This window comes from Papaver somniferum, chromosome 11 (genome assembly GCF_003573695.1).
Source record: "Papaver somniferum cultivar HN1 chromosome 11, ASM357369v1, whole genome shotgun sequence".
Classification (NCBI taxonomy): Eukaryota; Viridiplantae; Streptophyta; class Magnoliopsida; order Ranunculales; family Papaveraceae; genus Papaver; species Papaver somniferum.
This window is the reverse complement of record NC_039368.1, coordinates 59,636,249-59,661,086: the sequence shown is the minus strand read 5'-3', so window position 1 is coordinate 59,661,086 and position 24,838 is coordinate 59,636,249. Positions and strand designations below refer to the sequence as shown.

General features: G+C 36.8%; 2 protein-coding genes across 2 annotated transcripts; one reads left to right on the top strand and one right to left on the bottom strand.

Moving 5' to 3' along the window:
- Positions 1-11,105: 11,105 nt before the first annotated feature.
- LOC113322225 (transmembrane emp24 domain-containing protein p24delta9-like) lies at positions 11,106-19,746 on the bottom strand. The gene is made up of 4 exons (XM_026570282.1): positions 19,497-19,746; positions 19,161-19,379; positions 11,633-11,709; positions 11,106-11,547 (listed from the first exon to the last, which is right to left on the bottom strand). The coding sequence occupies exons 1-4, from the start codon at positions 19,674-19,676 to the stop codon at positions 11,403-11,405; spliced, it is 621 nt and encodes a 206-aa protein (XP_026426067.1). The 5' UTR covers positions 19,677-19,746; the 3' UTR covers positions 11,106-11,402.
- A 554-nt stretch (positions 19,747-20,300) lies between these two features.
- LOC113322223 (O-fucosyltransferase 3-like) lies at positions 20,301-24,838 on the top strand. Its single transcript, XM_026570280.1, has 8 exons — positions 20,301-20,876; positions 21,998-22,065; positions 22,244-22,332; positions 22,564-22,726; positions 22,834-23,123; positions 23,418-23,622; positions 23,743-23,900; positions 24,109-24,838. The coding sequence occupies exons 1-8, from the start codon at positions 20,540-20,542 to the stop codon at positions 24,329-24,331; spliced, it is 1,533 nt and encodes a 510-aa protein (XP_026426065.1). The 5' UTR covers positions 20,301-20,539; the 3' UTR covers positions 24,332-24,838.

The window sequence follows — 24,838 nt, the reverse complement described above, 5'->3', positions numbered from 1 at the left end:
TACTGCCAAATAGTTAAGTTGTTGTGAGGTGATTGATATTTCTAGGCTGTTCTTCGGGAATATAAGACCGGATTATCAATTGGTTCTTGTGCACCTTGATTTATCATAAGACAGAACAAAAACTTCATAGGTATTTCTGTGGGAGACAGATTTATCTATCAGAATAGACATTTCTGTAGGAGACAAATTTGTTTATAAGTCTTCGACTTTGGGTCGTACCAACTCTTAGTTGTGGGTGAGATCATCTAAGGGAATCAAGTGCGTAGAGTCCTGCTGGGATTCAGAGGCGTAAGGAACGCGACTATACCTTGATCAGTATGAGATTGGTTAGGGATCAACTACATTCCAGTCCGAAGTTAATCTTGTAGTAGACTAGTGTCTGTAACGGCTTAATACAGTGTGGTGTTCAATCTGGACTAGGTACCGAGGTTTTTCTTCATTTGCGGTTTCCTCGTTAACAAAATTTCTAGTGTATGTATTATTTCTTTTCCGCATTATATTTGTTTATATAATTGAAATATCGCAGGTTGTGCGTAGTTAAATCAATTGGTAAATCTAACCTTTGGTTGTTGATTGAAATTGATTGACACTTGAACATTGGTCTTTGGTACTGTTCAATTTGTTTCTCATAATAATCAGGCTCACGGATTCTATCTGTTTGATTTGCTGATTACATTGATAAATTGAGATATAACTCTTGGATACTTTTCCGTGATTGAGTCTGACTGTCTAGTTGATTCTCTTGGAATTGTATTGAAGTTGTCCATACATATTGCCAAACGAAATATTGGGTGTAGTTGTTAGATCCCCGTTTTTCAAGTTGGATGCACAAAATAACGAGAGAAAATCAAACCTGCAGGCTGTTCTTCATACGGTGTTCGGATGGCACCCTTTGCAGACCTAACCGAGAAAACACCCTTGCTATCTAAGTCCCAAATTTTGCAGTCTTCCACACCAGAAATAAGAGGGAGGGCAGTAAGATCAATTCCACATATGGCCATCAAAGTACGAGTTGTAACTGGAATAACCCATTGGACATGCACTATCAGATCACTCACCTTGGACTTAATATCATTAGGTCCCAAAGAAGTAATTCGCAGCCACTTAGCAATTGAAAAATCACCACACCAATTATCAAAAAATAAGGAAGTATTAGTGACGTTACCAATAATGCAGCGGGTGTGTCTCTCAACAAATAATAAACCCGTATAATTATAGGGAATATAGTGGACATCAATTTGTAATCAATCAAGTTTCCATTGATTTTGAAGTACTTGGCCTTCAAGAATATAACCTAAACTTTATTCGAGTCACGAATATCGACCCATAAATTCATCAACATGGCCCTATTCACCACACCCAGCCTCTTAATACCCAAACCACCTTCTCTTAGAGGGAAACACAAGCTATCATAAAGCACAATAAAGTACTTACGTTTCTCAGCATCACCACACCATATAAATTTTTCTAATGGCCCTTTCAACTTGTTCAATTATCCATTTATAAACGACAATAGATTGGATAACATAACTCGATATCACTGTACGAATCAAAACCATTCTAGTTTGAATAGATAAAAGTTTACCCCTCCAGCCAGCCAACTTGTCCATTATTTTTTCCACCACTTGACTGCCATGAATATGCCAAACAATGCTTGGCTTCAATTGAATACCTAAATATCTGTCAGGAAAAACAACTCTCTACATGCCGAAAAAATTATAGATAGCAATGCATGCCATGAGAACATGAGCCACTTCCATAATGAAAAAAAAAATCCCAACATTGCCCATAAAAGATACTTAAGAAACCATATGGGCCAGGTGCATAATCAGATCCCAAGTCAAAAACAGCTTCCTTTATCTCCTTCAAAGTTGGCATATCATTCATAAGAGCACTTTCCTCAGCCGTGATGCTCTCATGTTCAATGTCAAAGTAGATTTAGTGGAAATCTTAAGCTCAGATATTATATTTTGGCTCATTCATATACAAATGTTGTTGTGAAAAAATCTAGTATTTTTATCACCATCCTTCATCCAAGTAATTATAGGCTTCCAATTCAGTTCTCACATCGTCAACAATTTTCTTAGCATCCATCACCCTAGTGAACTGCAACTCATCAGCTGGGTCATAATCAAGAAGATCATTCCCAGCTTCAAGCGTTATCTCAACTTGTTTTAACTGAAATTGCATACCTCCAAAAACAGTTCTATTCCAAAACTTCAAAGTCTCCTTCAGTCTTTTCAATTTTAAAATCAAACACAAAAGGAGGATAACCGTATATCCGAAGCTGCTAACTATCATATTTCCCTAACCAGGGGCATCGTTAACAACAGATCTACCAAGCTTCGAAAAAATTGTATTATGGCCACTATGACCATTTTACCAAGTGTACTTCTTACCAATGGCGTTATCTTCCACCAAACCATTATTCGACATCCAACTTCTAAAATCATTAATATAAACAGCTTTAGGAATCATACCTCCTTTCTTTTCATCCAAGCGCAAAATGCAGTTAAAGTCACCAATATCCAGCTAACGAATAGATGTAAAACCCAACCCTAACTGTTGCCGAAGTAACTTTATAATAACTCGGTTAAAGAGGCGTGCATAGCTGTCACAAAATTACCATCAATATCCAAAGTAATAACATGTTTGGTACAAGAAAAAAATATTTGGACTAGCTATAAAATTTGTCCTCAGGACCAAATGTTTGCTTTGGCACCATCAACTTCATTACTAACAACATCTTCCATAAAATCATCCAACTTCAAGCTTCTAACAAAACATGTAGTGTGCAAAAAACCTCTGGCTCCGCAACACAAATAATGTCAGGTTTGTGCAATGTGTAAATCTCCTTCAACTTGGACCTTGTACCATCCTTAGCCAAGCCTTGATCATTCATTATAACACATGCATCAAATACCCTTATTTTTAGTAGGGCATGCCTAACCCTTTGATTGTCGTGAACTTCTAACTCTACTTCGACCTCTAGTTTGTAAAGTTTCATTAGTCTCTGTGGGTGATTTGGATTTTCCATCCTTCTTGGCCAAAGCATCACGCTTTTTCTTTTCATCCCGTTCCTTCTTCTCCCGTGCAGCTTGATCGGCTTCACTTCCCTATTCCAGTTTTTCAGCTTCACTCTCTACATCACGATTAATTGATTGTTCAGGATTTGGATTGTCAGTAGCAAGCTCCTCCTAAAATTCCTCCTCCTCAACTCTCTCCCCAGTCCCAGTTTCGAACCTATTAGATGTCTCAAGTCATCTTGACTCTTAACCGGTGATGGCTTTCTTGCTGTTCTAGTTAGTGAACTAAAACCATGGTTATCTGTGATTTTCTCTGACATAAAATTTGTTGGTAAAGTGCCAGTGCCAATATTCTCAATGTGTGTCTCATTTGTGGTGCCTTTATTTTTATCCTCCCCGGCTTTCTTGTTTCTCTCCATAACTATTTTTTTTGCCTTCTCCAACTTTTCCAAAGTATTGCCCTGTTTAGTTCTTGCTAAATCAGCCGCATCAACTAGCTCACTAGCACTTTTTCTGCTCTCATCATATGCTTTAAAAGCATTTTCTTTATCCAAAACTTCTAAACCAACATCAATATTACTACCATCAATAACCACATCGGGTTCAAGTAAAGCACCAAGATTACTGTTTTCTGAAGCTATGTAAATATTGCGCAGAGTATTTACCTGACCTGCTGCACCTTCATTGTCATTGCCCTACGATGTTGTGCTATCATTGCGCTGGGATGTTGTGCTATCATTGTGTAGCGAAACCTCTGCCACCTTTGATGCACTTAAAGCATCATTACTTTTATTCTCCAAGTAAGTGTGAGTGCCTGTAAAAAAAACCCATTTTCCTTTGCCCGTGACAACCCCAGAATCAACCACATGTGTTGATTACATCTGATTGGCTCAATTTTTTGGCACCCTTTTCTTACGCCACTCGTTCTTCAACTCCGCTATCTGATCAAAAAAAGCTTGTTGATTGATATGATCAGTTTCAACATCAGCTTTCTTCTTCAAGTTATTATATTGTTTATGCTTGCATTAACTCTCATCATGTCCGATAGATTCACAATGATCACAAAATTTAGGCATCCTTTAAATATCAACACCTTGTCAAAATCCTTCTTCACCTTTAGGATCAATGATGAATTCATATTTGATTGGCTCTGCAAAGTTAATATCTACCAGGACACTAGCAAAGTATCCGTATTCATGTCTTAACGTTCTAGCATCAACAACGACAGGTTTTTCAAGAACCCTAGCTACACGAAATAAGCATTCCTCATCCCAAAATTCAATTGGAAAAAAAGAAATCTGCACCATACCATTTCCCTAGTGATTTTCTCTTTCTCTAGATCGAACATGGGTGTCCATTCCTGCACCTTCAATTGTTAGCCTTCAATTCCTGGTTGATGATAGGGTTTCCAAAACCGAACTGTCCTGGAACCGATTGATTCAGGCTTGGTCCCGTGTCCTAAAAAATTGTCCCAGTTAATAAATTAGGTAGGAATTACCTATAGATCCTATTATAGTGTTGTTAGTTAGTGGCAGGTCCACCCACTAAAGCTCAATAACTGGAGGTCCATAATAAAAAGAAACAGAAAAATGGACCCAATTTTTTAAGCCCTGGTCCTGCACACATGTGGAACATATGAGGACGTATTTTTAAATACCGAAAACACCCTCAAGTATATAAAAGCAGTAACCAAATCCATTTCTTCTTCATTTTCTCGATCTATTCTTCTTCTTCTTCTTCATTTTCTCATTTGTGGTTCGGTGAAGAGCTCTGGCTATGAAGATCTTCTGAGGTGTTGATCAACTCGTGAATTCAAACTAAAATTAATCGGTAGGTTCACTTCCTTACTGTTGGTATAGTTTAGGTTTTCATTTTTCCTTCCTTCTTCAAAAGCTTATTTTAATTTAGTTTTTTTCTTCTTTCTCGGATTAGAGAAAATTTCATGTTTATAGAAAAATCTAATGTGTAGGTATTAGATCTGATGTTGATAGTAAATTGGAAGAGTCTACTTTCGTCGATTTGGTATGATCTCTGAGTTTATTTGTGTTGCACCGCGTTTTTTAATTGATTTTTGGGTTCGATCCATGAGTATGTATATGTAATACTGAAATATCTGCTTTAATTCGGTTATATTCAGAGTTTTGTCATTGTTTTTGAGTTCGATCCATGAGTACGTATGTATAATACTGAAATATCTTCTTTGACTCGGTTATATTTAGAGTTTCGTCATTGTTTTGGATTCGATCCATGAGTGTATTTGTGTTGCACCGCGTTTTTTAGTTGATTTTTGGGTTCGATCCATGAGTATGTATATGTAATATTGAAATATCTGCTTTGATTCGGTTATATTCAGAGTTTTGTCATTGTTTTTGGGTTCGATCCATGAGTATGTATGTGTAATACTGAAATATATGCTTTGATTCGGTTATGTTCAGAGTTTTGTCATTGTTTTTGGATATGGTCCATGAGTATGTATGTGTAATACTGAAATATGTGCTTTGATTCAGTTATATTCAAAGTTTTGCCACTATTTTTGGGTTCGATCCATGAGTACGTATGTGTAATACTGAAATATGTGCTTTGATTCAGTTATATTCATGGAGCCATCACTTATTCTTTACATGTGGTTTGATTTTTTAGTTAATGAATACGCAGTACGTATATGACGCACTGATAGAAACTTCTTCTGATTTTGTTGTATTCATAGTTTTGCCATTGTTTTTGTGTTCGATCCATGAGCACGTATGTGTAATACTGAAATATGTGCTTTGATTATGTTATATTCATGAATTCATCAATTCTTCTTTACATGCAGTTGATTTTTAGTTCATGAATACGCAATACGTATATGGTGTACTCATAGAAATTTCTTCTGTTTTATTTAGTTTTGCCACTTTTTTATTTCTTTGATCCATGAGTACGTATGTGAAATACTGAAATATGTGCTAATTTTGTACAGATTTTTCTGTGTTTACAGTGCTTTTTCCTTTATTTTTCATATGATTTAATATTATATTAAAGAAATATTAGAGTTTAATTGGTATGATCCTACAATATATATGATGTAAAACATTTTCTAATTTATTTATCATTGATTCTAACAAACATGTACTTTTCCTGTAAACAGTGCAGCAGATACATACTCGAATTTGTAAGCAACAGATATATACTCGAATTTGTAAGCAGTTTAGCGGATACATGTTCTATTTGTAAGCAGCGCGACAAACATGTACTCAGATTTATAAGTAGTGTAGCAGATATCTACTCGAATTAATAAGTAGTGTAACAGATATGTACTCGAATTTATAATCAGTGTAATGGATATGTACTCGATATAATGAACGCATAAACACACACGTTTGGTAACAATGGGTATTATGGTCATTTCCATGTTTTAATTAATTTTGGACCTCAAGATAAAAAATAATAATTCCGGTTGGACCCTACTATAAATAACCTTATGGACTTAGGACCAAACAAGAAATTTTCCATAAATTAGATACCCTCCCCCGTACCCTTTTTTTTTATCTTTTTTTATTTTATGTAGCAAAATTCAAAATATTTATTTAGTTATGGTTTTAATTTTTTCCATTTCTTATTTTTTTCTTACATTTAAACTTTAGTTCAACCAACTCCAAATTGAAGGAGTTTAGATATAGTCTAGGGGCATTATACTCCTTCGTTTCTGGAAAAATGTTACTTTATCACTTTTCCAAAAACGGAGCTAATAGTATGTTATAAAAGAAACTTTATTTTTAGGTTGGAAGTCGATACGTGCTCGAGGTTTTTATTGGGTTTGGAATCTTTGGATCCTGGGTTAGAAACCAGACCCGATCTTTGTCATGAGTTACCCCTCCAATTGTACCCAGATGAAACCAAACTCATTGACATTAACTGTTGTTCACCCAAGACCCACTACTTCCCAAATAGGGTTCACAGCTTCTTAGATTTAGGTTTAGATAATGCTGAATCATGGGAGAAAATGGAGAGGGCAAGATGGAGGTATCAAGTACTTTCAAAGAAAACCATCTGCAGGGGGAGGAGATACCTAGAGGTAACACAGGAGACGGGGTTGGGCCAGTGACATTCAACATTAGACAAAAAGATGAAAGCAACTCTTTTAGAAACAATGAGGGGCAACTCCTGACAAAAACGGGCGTGATGATGTTTAAGAACAGTCGCGTTTTCAACTTCTATTTAGGGGAAAACTGTGTAAAACAGTTAAAAACGGCTTCTACTGCTTTCCCGTACATGGTTATAAGTTATAGAAAATGATGATGGTCCTACAATTGTAATGTAATGAGTGAACTTCTGTTTCAGTTCCAGGCCCAGAAGTCACTACAAAAACAACCATCACAACGAGATGACGGAAGTACACCGATATAGATTGGGTTGGTGACTGTTTATACGAAATTCACTGACTTTAATTTTCACTTTCTGCTCTAAATCTGGTTCCTACATGTGATGATTCTGCCAGTTCTTGTACTACTGTTTCCACTTCCCATTGCAATAGATATTCGTTCATTCCAGAATCTAGATCCACTGATGATAACCCTTTTTCTCTTGACAGATTTAAAAAGAATAAAATGAAGCTCACTTGAACGTGAACAATATCTCTGGTAAGAGATATTACAACTTTTGATGAAAGAATTAAACAAAACAAAACAAAATTTTCAGAGTAATAGCCATTGCAGAATCAGATTGGCATGTGCAAATACTGGGCTGAGCATCACTACTGTTAACTGCTAATTAAGTAATCTTAATTAGTTTATTCAAAAGATACCGTGTATATATATATATTTTCATTTTAATCATTTTCTTTTCTTTTTCTTTTGTTTTAAAGTATTAATACTTTTTTTTAGTAGTGGTGGCATGATCAAACAAAGTTTTCTTTTGTTGGGTGGGGGTACGTACTAATTAACTTTTTAGTTTCTATACACTAGCTAGGGTTTGTCTTTTCTCGTCACACCAAATTCAAATCCATTTTGTTAGTTTAACCAAAAAGCTTTATATATATTGATTAAGTATCAAACAAAATTTTTGATTACAACTTCTCTGATATTTTTTCTATAAAGAAGCTGGATTTAATCAGTAGATATTTTTAGACGTTGGATATAGTAGCAACGTGGCCTGTGTTAAGATGATAGTGGTGGTGATGATCAGATTCCCTCTCAGTCGGGCTTCTTTTTATGCAACAAAGAAAGCTTTCTTCTTCAATCAATAAAACTGGTTGATGAAGAGTCCCTTTCATTTTTAATGGAGCCAAACGGGCCCTTGCTTCTTTAAAGCTGACATTTCTTTTATTAAATAATAACTGGAAATGTTTTCAACAACTTTTCTCCCTTCACTTCTCGTGGATTTGTAGTGGTATCATACTGACCGAGGGGTATCACATGCGCTGCACGTAGAAACAGATTTTATTATGTACGAGCTCAAAACTCCACTCCCCCACACACTAGTACACTACTGTACAATGGGAACTGATTGGATGCTGCAAAACAAATTAAGGTCTGAATCGATTTGCCTGTTATTGGAGAAACATGATAATTAATTACTCACTCCGTCACGTTATTAAGTGACCTATTTATTTTTAGATTTTGTCCCACTATTAAGTGACCTATATCATTAAATAAGGAGATATTTTTTAAATTATCCTTTTGATTGATTATAAAAATATACGAAATATGCATAATTTGATAGTCATATTTATATTCATTACATAAGTGTTTTAAAATGCTTTTCAATGGTATAAAGTTTGCGAACATCAATGGTGTAGTTTGAAAGATAAATCATTTCAAAATTTCACTAATTATTATCTATAAGGATACAATTGTAAAATATGATTAAAAATATACTTTTCCATTGCTTGTCTTAAAAATTGTGCAAATTTGAACTAGATCACTTAACAGTGGGACGGAGGGAGTGGTATCTTACCGTTAGGAAGTAGGTTCCCTTGATATGTTTATTTTGAATTGATGGTAACTAAATAAGTTGGACTGTCATTTTCTTTTTCTTTCGCATACCACTTATTTGCTGGTAGCGACGAGGTGTGTTTCCGTCTTTCTTTTCTCCCCTGATTTTACATTCAGTTCTATGGGTTCCCTGACAGTAAGATCATCTCTCAAAATTCAAAATGAGTTTTCTCACAAAGTTAAAGTTTTTCTTCTTTTATTTTTCTTTTCTTGTTATATGCATTCTTTAATTTCTTTTCTCATCTGTAGATAATATTGCTAGTTAATTGAGTTGGCAAACAAACTCTTTACTCCATGTGCCGTGCTTATTTTGTACAAGATTATGCAACTCATTAGTGACTACTCATTCCAACTATTAATCAATTAAACCATAAAACATCCTTAACTTAATCAATCTATTAAGACTAACATTTTTTTCTTCTTTTGTATGATATGGATGTTACTTGTATACATTTGGTTCTTTGTAATCACTCATGTGATGTGAACTTGTCAACAATAACAGTTGGTCCCATATTCTTAATGAGCAACTTGGTGTCTACTGGGTAATTCTAACTAGGCCTATAGTTTTTAGCCCCTTAAAAGATCTCCAAAAAGCAACCCAGCTTCCAAAAGCTAACAAGTTAGAACCCTGATTTTGGGCATACTGAAATCTTACTAGGCATACTACATGAAGACAAAAAAGGTTGTGAAATAGCAAAATCAGATTACCCCTTAATCTAATTTTTTTAATGAAAAATCTACCGTTTACGTATTAATGTTAGTAATATTGATTAGTGATTAAATATTTTGTTTAGTGATTAAGATAATTTTCAGAATTATAAAGGTTGTTTAGATGATTTTTTGGATCATGGTTCGGCGAAACAAGTTGAGGTTCGGCTCACATCTATGAGCCGAATCTACCAATTGATAAACGGTTCGGCTCACTGAATCTGTTTACTGCATGCGTCGAACCTCTAATTTTCAATTCCAACCCTTTTGCTAGACACAAGTTCGGCTTATATGAAAGTTTCATAGTAAGCCGAACAACATCCTGAATAGCCCGGGAAAAAAATAATTACTGATTCGGCTTAAAATCGTATTTCGAAAATCGTATGAGCTGAACATGAATTTGTCATTTTTTGGGTTAAAATATTGTTATTGGTTCGACACATATTGAGCATATCGTAATAGCCGAACCTCGTAAATGTGCTAGGTTCGGCACATATTATGATTATCGAATACGCAGAACCCCTATGCATCTCTATCTGTGACCAGGTTTGGCTTGAAATTTCATGCCGAACTGTTCATATACACTTACAGGAAGCTTTTGTGAAGAAAAGTTCGGCTAAAAACGCAACTCAATTTTGAGCCGAACCCAACACTTTAATCGTCATTTAATCGATGGAAAACAGCAAATAGGCGATTGGGTTTGTAAAACTTACTTTCTTATCCTCATTTCCGGAGTTGGAGATGCAGTTGGTTCAATTTCTGGTTTAATTGGTGGTTGATTTTCAGTTTCTACACCTTCATCTTCAATTGGTTCTTCTTCTTCAATTGGTGGATTAGAAGACGATTTGGTTTGCCTAGTCCTGCTTTTCTTTGTACGAGTCATTATGTGATTGAGTTTAATCGACGATCAAATTTTTATGAATCGACAATTAATCACCATGATGAATCTTTTTTTTCGCAGGAGGGGGAAGAGTTCGGCTAGAGGAGGAGGAGGAAGAAGAGATGTTAAGGGAAACCTATTTTGATTTTTTAGAAAACTGATTTTAGATTTTTGTATTAAGAGTATATAGGTAATTGAACTACCCATAGGGTACCCCTTATAAGGTCATCCAAGATGGGACTATTGTTTTGTATGCCTAGAAAGATTTAGGTATTGCCCAAAATCAGGGTTCATAAGTTATCATGAGATTATCACATTCAGACTCCGGCATAAGGGTTATTTAATGATCATCATCAGACTCGGGCATTCACAAAATCCATCTACATTGTTAAGGTGGACAAATGATCAAGTAATGTAGTTTGTTCATATCCCACTTTCTGTCTCCCAACTGGTTTCACTTTAACTGCCCTGATATTTAGAAGACAATGCACGGGTCATAAAATACCAAGCGAAACAACATTAGAAGATCATAACCATCAATTTGCATTGAAACAACCACACTGCATATGGCAATGTACAAAAAGTAAATCTATGTTTATAACAAATTTACATAGATGGTGTTTCCCACTAATTCATTGAGGGATGTATATATGTAATTCATGTACAATTCCTTTTTCACACCATTCACAAAGTGATTAAGAGACAAACCAAGGTAATGAATGAATAGAGAGAAAGGAATGAGGAGCACCCAAGGCAATCGAAGAATAGAGAGAAACGTACTCAGCTACAATGCTACAACCTTTCAGCGAAGCCCATTCAAATAACTTTTTTTCTTTCAAAGAAAGTCTTTAAATGCCATAATTGCAGACCAGCAACACCCAAGCAAACAAACAACGATAGCATACTCAGCACGGCCATTCTTGAGTTAGTTGATTGGTTAAGCATCTGCATTTCCTCCTCCCTTAACCACAAAGAATACAAAGGTTAATCATCTTCTAATTAAATCATGGGTTCTAACTTGTGAAACGAAGATGCCACATATGTACCTTTCTCTAAGGTTCTTCATGCTTTCATGAATAGATATGATCGATTCCTCCATCTTTTTTAACTCTAGTTCAGTGAACTGGAAGATAGTGGTGTAAGGCATCAGGATCATAACTAAAAAACTTTATATACGTACCACACTCATTGTCCTGGGATTTACTTTTCAAAATTGGGGTTTGCTTTCTGATTTGGACCACTAACTGGATGAGTCTTGTGTTACAAGTTATACAAATACAAAAAGATAACAATTTGACCAATCAGGGATGAACCTAGGATTTCTTCTTGGGTAGGGCTCTGCATTTGGCGGCCAAAGGGTGGGCAACTTTTTTTAGAAAAGCCGTAATAAGAGTTCAAGCATTTCTATGATATTGGTAGGGCATTTTTTTCTAAAACTATTTTTTCAAAATAGAGATAGAGATATACGTATAGGTTCAACAGGATACATATTCTCTCAAGTGAGCTGCACTTCACATCAGTTAAGACTGAGTGCACTAAATTTTTATTTAGTGCACTTCACATGGGCTACTTTAATATTCAGTGGGCTCCGACTAAAACTTGATCATAACATCAGTACCTAAGAATTTTGGGCCAAAATGAGGATGAGCTACAAAGATATCCCGTAGAAAGCTCTGTAAGGATTGCCTAAAAAGAATCTCATGTAAATAGAAACTACTCCTGCGAAATCCTTGAACTGCGAAATAAACCTTCATGAAAAGTTCGCTACACTGTAAAATAAGAATTTGTACTATGCAACCACCCAAATTGACCAACAAGAAGCAAAGGATGAAATTTCCACAACTTAGTGTGGAAATCAAGAGAGAGTGAATGGAAGAGTATAAACCACTTGGATAGTAAACCCCTAACTTTAGACATTAACTTTGTACACTCACAACAATACCCTCAAAGGGAGAAAATATCTAAACACTATTCATGAATCATTGTACACTATTCCTACTATGCATAACCATATGTACACATACTATATGTATGTGAACAACTCTTGTACTCATATACTACACAACCTTATGTAACCTGACCATGAGACTTATATTTCAACACCCCTCAAGCCGTAGATATTTAGCATACCAAGCTTATAAAGAAAAGAGTTAAATGGTCGACACGGAACTATTTTTGTCAAAATATTAGGAATCTAATTTTCAGTTCTAACAAAAGGGGTGCTGGGGAGTCCTTCATTCAATTTCTCTTTAATGAAACGTTTATCAACTTCTACATATTTGGTTCTATCATGTTCAACTGGATTATGAGCAATGCTAACCGCAATCTTCTTGTCGTAATATAACTTTGTAGACCTTTAGGGCTCACATATTCCGAGCCATGCCATAAACTCTGCTTCTGCACTAAATCTAGCTAAAACTGCTTCTTGCGGCACCTCGGTTTCCTCCCACAAAAGAACAATAGCCAAAGGTAGATCTATGATCAATCATAATAACTTCATGAACCCAATATTTGTTAACAATATTCTTAACAATAATAACTCACAGATTCCGAGCCATAACCCTAAACTCTGCTTCTGCACTAAATCTAGCTACATCCGCTTCTTGCGGCGCCAAATTACTAGGTTTCCTCCCACAAAAAAATAATAGCCAGAGGTAAATCTATGATCAATCAAAGAGCCTGTCCAATCTGCATCTATGTATGCCTCAATCTCCATGTAGTTATTCTGAGAAATAACAACCCTTTTGCTGGTGCAGACTTTAGACAGCAAAGTATTACATATACCACAGCCATATGCGTCTCTCGTGGAGCATTCAAAAAAGCTGGCTTACAACACTCACATAGTATGCAGTATCGGAACGAGTGTGAGACGATAAATTATTTTTCCCATTAACCTTTGATGCCTTTCTTTGTCCACCGCAGTGCCGTGTGCCTTCTCTCAACTTCTGATTTGGTTATATTGGTGCGTCAGTAGGCCGACAGCCTAACATCCATGTCTCGGCTAGAAGATCTAAAACATATTTCTTTTGGGAGATGTAGATACTTTTTTTGAGCTTCCACTTCAATTCCTAGAAAGTAACACATCTCTCCTAAGTCCTTTATCTAAGATTTTACCTTCCCCATTTCTTCCACATCATCACCTGTCATTATAATATCATCCACATAGAAAATAAGCATGGTGATTTTTCCTTCCGTGAACGTTTGAGGAACAGGATACGATCGACCTGATTTTGCAGAAATTCATATTTTAACATACGTTGGGTGAACGTGCCAAGCCATGCCCTTGGAGACTCTAACTTGCATACTTTTCCTTCATTAGTGGTTGTTTTCAGAAGGAATGTTCACGTATACTTCCTCTTCCAAATCACCATTAAATAAAACATTCTTCACATCTCACCATTAAATAAAACATTCTTCACATCGAACTGTTAAGTGGTCATTCCTTGTTTGCTGTCAAAAATAACAAGACACGAATCGTGTTCATCTTAGCAACAGGTGCAACGGTTTCTTGATCGTCAATTCTATAAGTTTGAGTATAACCCCTGGCTACTAATCTTGCTTCATATCTCTCAATAGTTTCATCAGACTTGAATTTCATACCCGCTTGCAACCAACCGTCTTTTTTCCTTCAGGTAGCTCGACCTCATCCCATGTGAAATTCTCTTTTACAGCTTTCTTTTCTTCCATCAGAGCAACATAAGAAGAAGACATATGATAAGAAGATACAAAATTAGAGATTAGATGATCACCTCATTGCATGTGAAATTCTCTTTTAGAACTTTCTTTCTTCCGTCAGAGCAACATAGGAAGGAGACATATGATAAGAAGATACAAAATTAGAGATTAGATGATCAGTAGAATAACCATATCGAGTGAGATTGAAGTGAAAGGCCAAGAGAAACGACTATTATGAATCCTCGAACCTAACTAACCTCGAAAACCTACTTGCAACGTCAGGATTGCCCGATGCTTATTAAGCACACGACCTAGATTCCCCTAGACGATGTGGGACTATTTAACACCCCCCTCATCGACTAGGGCTACACATACGGAATGGCACGGAAGCAATGGACTAGGGCTATACACAGACGAAATGGCACGGAAGCCATGGACAAAGTGGTACGGAAACCACGGACACACACAAACGGGTACGGAGTGCTACAGAATGGATACACTGACGGGTACGCGTAGATTCTCTTTTAGAGCTTTCTTTTCTTCCATCAGAGCTTGCTTCCATTTTGGATCAACAAGAGCATCTTCAACCCTTGTAAGAATTATAACAGATGATAATTTGCAAATGCAACATAAAAAGGAGACATATGATAAGAAGATACAAAATTAGAGATTAGATGATCAGTAGAATAATCACATCGAGTGAGGTTGAAGTGAAAGGCCAAGAGAAACGACTGTTATGAATTCTCGGGCCTAACTAACCTCGAAAACCGGCTTGCAAGGATAGGATTGCCCGATGCTTATTAAGCACACGACCTAGATTCCCCTAGGCGATGTGGGACTATTTGACAACCCCTCTTAACGACTAGGGCTACACAGACGAAATGGCACGGAAGCCATGGACTAGGGCTATACACGGACGAAATGACTCGGAAGCCATGGACAAAGTTGTACCGAAACCACCGGCACACACAGACGGGTACAGAATGGTACAGAACGGATACACTGACGGGTACAGGTAGTGTTGAGGGGGTCTGGCTTTGATACCATGTTAGGAATCCCCGGGCCTAACTAACCTCGAAAACCAGCTTGCAAGGATAGGATAGCCCGAGGCTTATTAAGCACACGACCTAGGTTGCCCTAGGCGATGTGGGACTATTTAACAATGACAACACTAGGTGTTTGGAAATTTAGAACTCGAAAAGGCATCTTGTTAAGCAGCTCTGCTGCAGTAAGGACATCATCGCCCCAATACCTCTTTGACACATTCATTTGGAACAACAAGCACCTAGTGACTTCTAATAGGTGCCAATTTTTTTGGCTCATCAACTCCATTTTGCTGAGGGGCATTAGTATAAGAGGTTTGGTGGGTAATCTCATGTCCAAGAAGTAAGATGACTATCAGATTTTAACACTTGAATTTTCCTGCTAAACTGGGTAAGAACAAACCTGTGAAAGTTCTTGAAGACAGTGTGGATATCGCTCTTATCTTTTAATAAGTGAACCCAAGAATAAGATTAACAAACCAACGAAAGCCACAAGCAGCAATAACACGTGAAAGACCCCAGGCATCACTATGTACAATAGCACAAAAGGAGATACTTCTATTTATGCTTAAAGGACAAGGAACACGATGATGTTTAACTAGCTCACATGTTTCACAATGAAATTTAGATATATCAAGTTTTGGAAACAACTTAGAAAACAACCTTTGCAAATACCCAAAATAAGGATGTCCTAGTAGTTTATGCCAATCCAAACTTGTTCTTCATAACAAGATCCACTTGTTGATTTGTAAGCTCTTGTGCTGCTCTCTTGTTCAGTCTCTTGTGATTCTAGGTACTAAAAGCCTCCTCTCTCCTTACCCAAACCAGTTGCCTTTCCTAATCGAAGATCTTGAAAAACACAATGTGTGTCAAAGAAGGTAAAACTACCCTTTAACACTTTAATTATCTAACTGATGGAGAGGAAATTGCAAGAGTGATTTGGGACATGTAACACCGTAGAAAGGAAATATGAAGCTAGTTATTGGGATAACTCTTCAGCAAAAACCACAGTTGAAGACCTATCAACAGTCAAGATACACGGTTTACTAGGATTGGAATTATAAGTGGAAAACATGTTAGATTTCATAGACATGTGATTTGTTGCTCCACTATCAACAATCTAAGGATCCTTAGATTTATCACATGCAGATCTAATTGGATTACCAAAACTGTGTTATACCTGATTGAGCCATAGAAGTAGATCCAACAGAATTCTCCTTGAGAGACAGCATTTAAGCATACTCCTTTAAGGTGTGCTCCATTTGGCCTTAGGAGATGGTTGAGAAGAAGAACTAGTTGATGTAGGTTGAAACTCCTCATCAGTTGTGTAGGATGTTTTTGGGCCACCATTGTGACCTTCTCTTCTTCCGTGTAATATGTTTTTGGGCCTTAGGAGATGGTTGAGAAGAAGAACTAGTTGATGTAGGTTGAAACTCCTCATCAGTTGTGTAGGATGTTTTTGGGCCACCATTGTGACCTTCTCTTCTTCCGTGTAATATGTTTTTGGGCCACAATCGCGGCCTCTTCTTCTTCCTTCAACACTGCCATTAGAATAACCCCTCTCCTATTACTATTCTTCCACCCCTCTCCTATTGTTATTCTTCCACTATAAATGTATCTTCTTCCACTGTAAATGTCCGTTGAGTTTGAAGCATGTCTTCCTGGTGTGTCTTTCTCTTATTACAATAGTCACAATATAACGAGTCTTTTTCACCAGGCTTTTGGTTGTTTTTTGGTATGGTTGTCGAAGTATGAGTAGAGGTGGTAACAACCTTCAACGCAACTTTCATGAGAGATTGGAAATGTGAAGCAACTATGGAAGTTCTTCAGACCTCACAATTCCATAAACTAGCCCAAGTGTTGGCAATGGATCCATTCCCAATATTTGAATCCCGATGGGGTCAAAATCAGAGTCTAGACCAGCAAAGAACTTAATGACTCGACCCTTTATAGTTCTCTTCTGTGACTTGATGATGTCAGCTACACACTCCATGTCACATGGCATGATGAAATCAAGTTTTTGCCACAAAGCTTGAAAAACACTATAAGAGATCGACAGAGGTCTATTATTCTGCCGTGTCTTTACAACTCAATGATTAAAATCATAGATCTGTGTAGCATCACCACTCACCACATAGATCTAAGCGATTGAATGCCACACTTCTTTTACAGTAGCTAGGCGCATACAGCTACTCCTTGGATCAAGAGACATTGAATCTAATAACCATCTCATTACGATGTAGGGTTTGTGATTGTTGGACAGACTTTGCTACCGGTTAAATACCCAATATTTCCTTTACCAATGATGTAAAGTTTCACCCGATGATACCAAACAAGATAGTTGGTATCGTCCAACTTACAAGATGCCATCTTGACATTTTAGACCAAACAAGATAGTTGGTATCATCCAACTTACAAGATGTCATCTTGACATTCATACTATTATTATGAGAAAAGTCTAAAGATGCTGAACTCCTAGATTGAGACAAACTATTATTTTCAGAAGTACTAGACATAGATCTACTTTTAACTCAACAACAAGGACAAACTTTAAAAGAGAAACCAACTTACAAACAACCACAGGTTATTCAAGAACATCTCACAGCTTTTTCAGAAACAACTTAAGGATCTAACTTACGAATTTGAATCTCAATTGATGCTACAATAGATCTAGGTTGGGTTTTCTCTTCTCTCTCTTGAGCTCCGATACCATGTAAAATTCAAGGGAGAGTGAATGGAAGAGTGTAAACCCCTAACATTATACATTAACTTCGTACAGTTATAACTGTACAAAGGAAGAAAATATGTAAACACTGTTCATGAATCACTGACCACTATTCCTACTCGGCATGACCATATGTACACAGACATGTAAACAATCCTTGTGCACACATACTACACATCCTTATGTAACCTGACCATGAGCCTTATATTTCAACACTGAGACCCCCAGCAGGTAAGTCGTTCAGTACCCCAAGTACTACAAGAGAGAAGCAGGGACTTTTAATGTTTTTACCTCATCGAGGTTGAGACAATCGATCTTCTAAGTATGTTGATTGTTTGAGTCAGCAGGGATTGCTCTTTACTTTCGCCAGATCAACAAGAGTACGTTGATAATAACAGAACTAGCATACAATGTAATTCCTAACAAAGTTCATAAAATGTTATGGTAATTAGTCCACTAAATCTTAACATCTCTAGTTAACCAGAGCCTTCTGCTATTTTGTTTCATCCACACCTATGCCTCCCGCGACTGGTATGATTTCGAAGGAATGATGAACATACTGCTATTTCTTTAACTGTATTATTCTTCCATTTGCCAATAGTTGCAGTCTTTCTAAGGCTATTAGCAACTACAACCATTGACGGTTGCTGAATTTGTTTAACCTGGAAGGATATTTTCAGAATGGTAATGGTATCTGTATATACCATGTTAACAATCAAAACTCTACTAATGGGAGCAGAACCACATTCGTCTACCGGGGTTTAAATTCCTTGTCTACAATGCCTAGGTTCATGCAAGCTTGCACCTTCACCTACACTTCTTGGGAATTTAAATAAGCATGTTGTACAGGGGAATCAGAACTCTAAATAATTGTACTCAACCAGAAACTATTAAAATTTCCTTGGAAACCAATTATCAGATACAGCACCAGAAACAACTACTGTACTCTATGCTGATGATCTACACAGAACTATAAACATTGCTAGTTTCACTCAAAGATGTCACATTATATTGGTTTAGATCAAGCAAGTTTAATTGCAAAACCTTAATAACATCAAGTAATCATAGATTCATATACATGGGAATTGGGGAAAAAATTAAGACATTTACAAGTAGAGTTTAGATACATACACTGATTTTGTCTTTCCTGAGAATGGAATTACTGATTTGTTGATTCATAGCCACGCCTGTTCTCCATTCAAACTCGATAGGTATAGGCGGAATTGAAGGATCAAAATGTGGAAACCAAAAACAAACATTATGTTCTCCATTTTTAGTTGCAGTAAATGCAAATTCCCCCTTTTCAACACTTTCAGCATAATGTAAGCTTTCCCCATCTGGATCACTCACCTAAAACAACAACAATAACAACAAAATAAAGAAACCCTAATTAAACAAACAGGAAAACGGAAATGATTTACTTAAATTAGAAATTGAATCTGTAAGAAGTTAATAGGATCTACTTACTCTAGCAGAGATCTTGTAATTGTGCGAAGCAGTGCCATTGATAAAGTAATGCGCATGAGTTACTGAGTTGATGTATAGATCTTCAGAGATACATTTTGTTCGTCCTGATTCAAGGTTGAATACAAAAGATTCAATCTGAATCAGTAAAGATAGAATCAAAATTACTCTGATTTGAAGCATTTTGATAACCTCAGTATGAACCAAGAGGATATCGCTCGAACTCCCACGGTCTTTCACCCTCTACTGTGAGTCTGCGACTAGTTCAGGGAAAAGAGCGGGTAAAGTTTGCTGAAGAGTGAAGCGACAGTGTTCTTGTTTTGATTGTGTGCTTCTCGGGGATTGTTATTACCGAGTTGTGAGTAAATTTAACTGCCACGTACCCCATGTAAAGGAGTAGGGGAACGTGGAAAGAATTCCTGTCACACGTGGAGTAGTTAAGGGCAGGGGTATAAGGTGAAGTGGTCGTTAGGTATGTCCCAACTCCCTCGTGTTTTTCGAGACTAGAGATTCGTATATATCAGAGATTCAGAGGAATTTCCGAACACGAGTTCAAATCACTGTTCCGAACACGAGTTCGTTTGAAGAACCAGGCAAAGTCATCAGAAATGGAAATTTATCAAATTTCAAATTAAAGATCAAAATACTGTAAAGTCAAATTTAACTGTAACTGGGATATCTAAAAATTAGTGGAGGATAAAATAGAAATTAGTTTTGATAAAGACGTGATAACGCTCGACTCGGATAAGTATTAAGAAGCGGTTAAAGTTTATGTACTACTTTTCTGAGTCGACTTGAAGTTTTTTTTTCTTTTAGCTTTTGAGAAACAAAATACACGCAAACAAACAAAGGAGAATTCCTTCTCCCACCACTACCACCACCTCCATTTACCCATTTCTCTCTCATCTCCTCACCCCTTTCATGGAATCAAGGTTGAAGAGAAGAAAGAGAAATTTAGGGTTACCAAATTCAACTCAGTCTAATTCTTAAAAGCACGTCTAATCTTTTTCGGGCACCAAATTAGGGTTTAATTTTTGGGTTAAGAGATGGAGAGTTGTAGTAGTGGCAGTAGTAGTGGTAGTATGAATGGGGGTGGTTATAATAATAAGAAAGGGGGAAAGAGTAGCAATGGTGGTGGAAGTTATGGGTTTAATTTTAGAGTATGGATATTTCGATTGAGTACAAGTATTTTGGTATGGACTGGAATTATACAGCTTACTTCAATGGTTGAACTTTGGCATCCACATTTACCGAAAGGATGGCCTACTGCATGTATTGATCGTCCTCTGCATACATCTGATGACATTAAGAATTCAACCAACTTCTCAATTGTTTCTGAACATCAATTCTCTCCTCATTCTCCTCCTTCCCTTCTCCCCAATCGTAAGTCTTTCTTAACCTACATTTTAGTTTATTTTGGTTTTTATTTTTTTAATTTTGTCATGAATATGAATATATGATTTGTCAGTTTTTAGGGTTTTTCAGAACCAAATAGTTTCTCTATTTGGTTACTGTAAACTACTGATTAGGCATATGAACGATGTGTTCTTCGAGGATTTGAATTGTGATATTGAAAGCTTCCACATTGTATTAAAAAGTCAATGGCAGCCATTACCTAATCATGGTTAATAAAAAATGGATTAATGGAATTATTGAATACCTGAAACTTGCATGTCAGGTTTAATTCTCTATTATACACATTAGATAAGATAGATGTCAGCAAAAACTAGGAGGTAAGAGCAAGTAGAAGATATGTTTAAGGTTGATTGGGTCAAAGGCTCGCAAACCATCTCTTTCAACACTGACTAGGCCTTCGTACCTGAAATTCTAATTTGGAAAGTCATAATTGGATTTCATAATATAGTATTAGAAATTTAGAATAAATGAAAAAACTGTTCTCACTTTTAACTTACAGTTCCATGTAACTCAAACAAATCTAACATGTTAAACATGCTTCAGTTATACGACTATACCGGGAGTATAAGATGTAACTCAACTTTATACAATGTGATTAGGAATTTCTACTTATAAAGGATCTGCTAATTAGCTCCATAGGCTGATGCATATTTGTCTGGTTTGATTCAAATGCCAGTTGTTAAAATCAAATGACTTCTTTTTTCATGAGAAATTATCTTTTAGTAGAAAATCGTTAGCCCCGTAAAATGGCTTTCTCAGTATAATGTGGGCCTAGTGAAGGTTTTATAATATTCTTCCTAGTCTGTACCAAGCTTTCTTTCTCATTTCACAGGTTTATGCGAATTGTGTTTTTGTAGTACAGCATGCATTCTGTGCCTTTACATTTTAAATTTTGAATGCCTAAAAGACATAAGTAGGGGGTATGGGTGTTTAGCTGCATCCATTTTTAAGGCTATATCCTGATGTTAAAGGATTAAAACTAGTTTAGCTGGGTTATCACATATTTAACATAGCACAAGCAAAGTGAAGTTATTGTATGTTACAAAATTATAGTCTTTTGATAATTGCGTGCACTGTTTTTGACCTAGGTGTATACAGAAGTAATGGTTACCTAAGAGTATCTTGCAATGGTGGACTGAACCAAATGCGAGCTGCGGTATGTGAATCTTATCATCTTTCTTTTCCATTTTTAGAGGCTCTGTACTTCATGTCTGTTGCTATTTTTTGTGGAACCTATATCTTGTGACCCTGATCATCTGGCTGCATCTTTTGGAGTTTTGTCTTCGTGAATTATTCTTTTGGATTCTCAACTATTCTGGCTGGCTTATTTGCAGATCTGTGATATGGTTACTGTTGCTCGTTACCTTAACCTGACTTTACTAGTTCCGGAGCTAGATAAAACTTCATTTTGGGCTGATCCGAGGTAGGGATTTTTATAAAGAATTTTCTTCCTAAGAGAGTGTCTCAGAAAGGCTTTATCGAGCCAACTACAAATACCTTGCATTTAAGTTACTTTTCTGATTCAGCTTACTCTATGATCTGTAACTTTAGAGTGGCTTTAACATGAACGAATCATCGAGTTTCTCTAATTAAAGTCACTGAAGCTATGTTGTCAAATTCAGACATAGTTATATAGTTCTCGTTTATTTTTCAGTGATTTCAAGGATATATTCAATGTCAAGCACTTCGTAAACTCATTAAGAGATGAAGTCCGCATAGTCAAATCGCTTCCGAAAAAGTTTAACCGGAAAACCCGCAGCACCATGTACTCAATGCCTCCTGTAAGCTGGTCTACTGAAAAATACTACACCAAACAGGTGGAGCTAAATATGTTTAACGATCTCTGTTCTTTGTTCTTTAAATAAGGCTTCCTTATCCTATTATGAGTAAATCAGCTAGTTTAATGGCAGTCTTTCAATTGCAGATCTTGCCACTTTTCCGCAGACACAAAGTCATCCATTTTAACAAAACGGATGCTCGCCTGGCAAATAACGGTCTCCCTCTTGAACTACAGAAGCTACGTTGCCGAGTTAATTATCAGGCATTGAGGTTTACTCCTCAGCTTGAGACCTTAGGTAATAAGCTCATTTCAATTCTGAAGAAGAGTGGAGTCTTTGTTGTTCTGCATCTGAGATACGAAATGGATATGCTGGCTTTTTCTGGCTGTACTCATGGATGCTCTGTTAAAGAGACAGAAGAGCTCACAGAAATGAGGTCAGTGCTGTCACACGAAATTAAGCGACACATAAACTCTAATGCTTACTCTCTCAGTTTATCTTGTATGCTGTAAATCAAGTGATACGACCCAGTAGATGGTTTGAAAACTTTAATCAGAAGTCCATGAATCCAATGTTGGATTTCTTGTTAAATGATCCCAGCAGAATCCTTTTCTTTCCCATTGATGGAGATCGGTGTGGGGATGCGAAGTTCTATAACCAAACCCTTATTGTATCCGTTTAGTACCTTATCAATCTATTCCTGATCATCAGCTTGATTGTGAATCTTTAGGTATGCATATCCTTGGTGGAAGGAGAAAGAGATAGTGTCGGAAAAGAAGAGACTTGAAGGTCTCTGTCCTCTTACACCAGAGGAAATTGCTTTGGTCCTGCAAGCATTGGGTTTTGCAAGGAGTACTCGAATATATATTGCTTCAGGTGAAATTTATGGTGGTGAAAGAAGGTTGGCTACTGTGCGAGCTGCATATCCTAATTTAGTAAGTCCAATGCTAATTGAGAAATACATTTCGGATTGAGTGACTATCTTGACCAACTCCTCAATCCTGACAAAGCATTTTTTTTTCCTGCAAAACTCTTTCTCGATATGTGTTTTGCAGGTGAGGAAGGAGATGCTCCTAAGTCAAGATGATTTAAGGCCTTTCCAAAACCACTCAACTCAGATGGCTGCATTGGATTACATGGTCTCTGCTGCCAGTGATGTTTTTATTCCCAGTTATGATGGGAATATGGCGAAAGTTGTCGAGGGACACCGCAGGTTTGATCTTGTTCTAACTGATGTTCTTCATATATTTAGTTTAACTTTTGAATCTAAGACGTGGAACCCACAATATGACATGGTAAGAGGCAATGTAGCAGATAATTAGTTGCTTGCACCAAAATTACCTGGCTAACAATTATGCTTAAGTAAGTTCACCTCCCTGATTTATCAGTAATCATTGACTGGTTTCATGATCTACCTTTAGGTACTTGGGTTTTAGAAGGACCATCCAGTTGGATCGGAAGGAGTTGGTGGATCTGCTAGATTTGCACCAGAATAACACTCTCTCGTGGGATGAATTCTCAGATGCTGTGAGGCACGTTCATGAGCGTCGAATGGGTCAACCCACAATTAGGCAGGTGATACCTGACCGGCCTAAGGAAGAGGATTACTTCTATTCTAATCCTCAGGAATGCCTTGGACCCTGACAACCTCAATCTGAAGCCAGTATCATCTGAGGCTATTTGGTGTCACACCTGGTTTATTCAGTTTGCAGCCCTCACTTTTTGATGCCAGAGCTTGGTTTAAGCTGCTGCTTCCATGTACAAAGAAAGAGAGATACAGAAAAAAGGGGTGGAGTTTTGTATCCCATTGTCAAGTGACTGTAAGGAGAAAAAACTTCTTTGAAGAAAGAAAGAGGTAAATAATGAAGAATTCACTAACCTAGGCTCAAAACCGGAATTGAATTCTCTAAAAGAGCCATGAATTACAGCCATAATGACTTCTATAGGTTATTGGCGAGCTGATGGAGAAGCTTGGTTAAAATTTGCTCCCTGTTTTCCACGAGTCTTTCGTGAATTCCAATTTTCTTCTTTTTTATGGTAGAGCTTTAAAAGATCTTCATTGTGTTAATTAGTTCCATCGTGGTTGTTTGACAGTGATCCGGATCTCTGATAAGGCAATTGCTCAATAAATAGACCACTAACCTTCTGACA

Bases quoted from the DNA above. Each gene is read 5' to 3' on its own strand.
- LOC113322223 (XM_026570280.1), top strand. From the start codon at position 20,540: ATGGAGAGTTGTAGTAGTGGCAGTAGTAGTGGTAGTATGAATGGGGGT. The intron at 22,066-22,243 runs GTATGTGAATCT...GCTTATTTGCAG, and splicing joins TGAACCAAATGCGAGCTGCG to ATCTGTGATATGGTTACTGT. The intron at 22,333-22,563 runs GTAGGGATTTTT...TTTATTTTTCAG, and splicing joins TCATTTTGGGCTGATCCGAG to TGATTTCAAGGATATATTCA.
- LOC113322225 (XM_026570282.1), bottom strand. From the start codon at position 19,676: ATGCTTCAAATCAGAGTAATTTTGATTCTATCTTTACTGATTCAGATT. The intron at 19,380-19,496 runs GTAAGTAGATCC...TTGTTGTTTTAG, and splicing joins ATTACAAGATCTCTGCTAGA to GTGAGTGATCCAGATGGGGA. The intron at 11,548-11,632 runs GTACATATGTGG...TTTGTGGTTAAG, and splicing joins ATGAAGAACCTTAGAGAAAG to GGAGGAGGAAATGCAGATGC.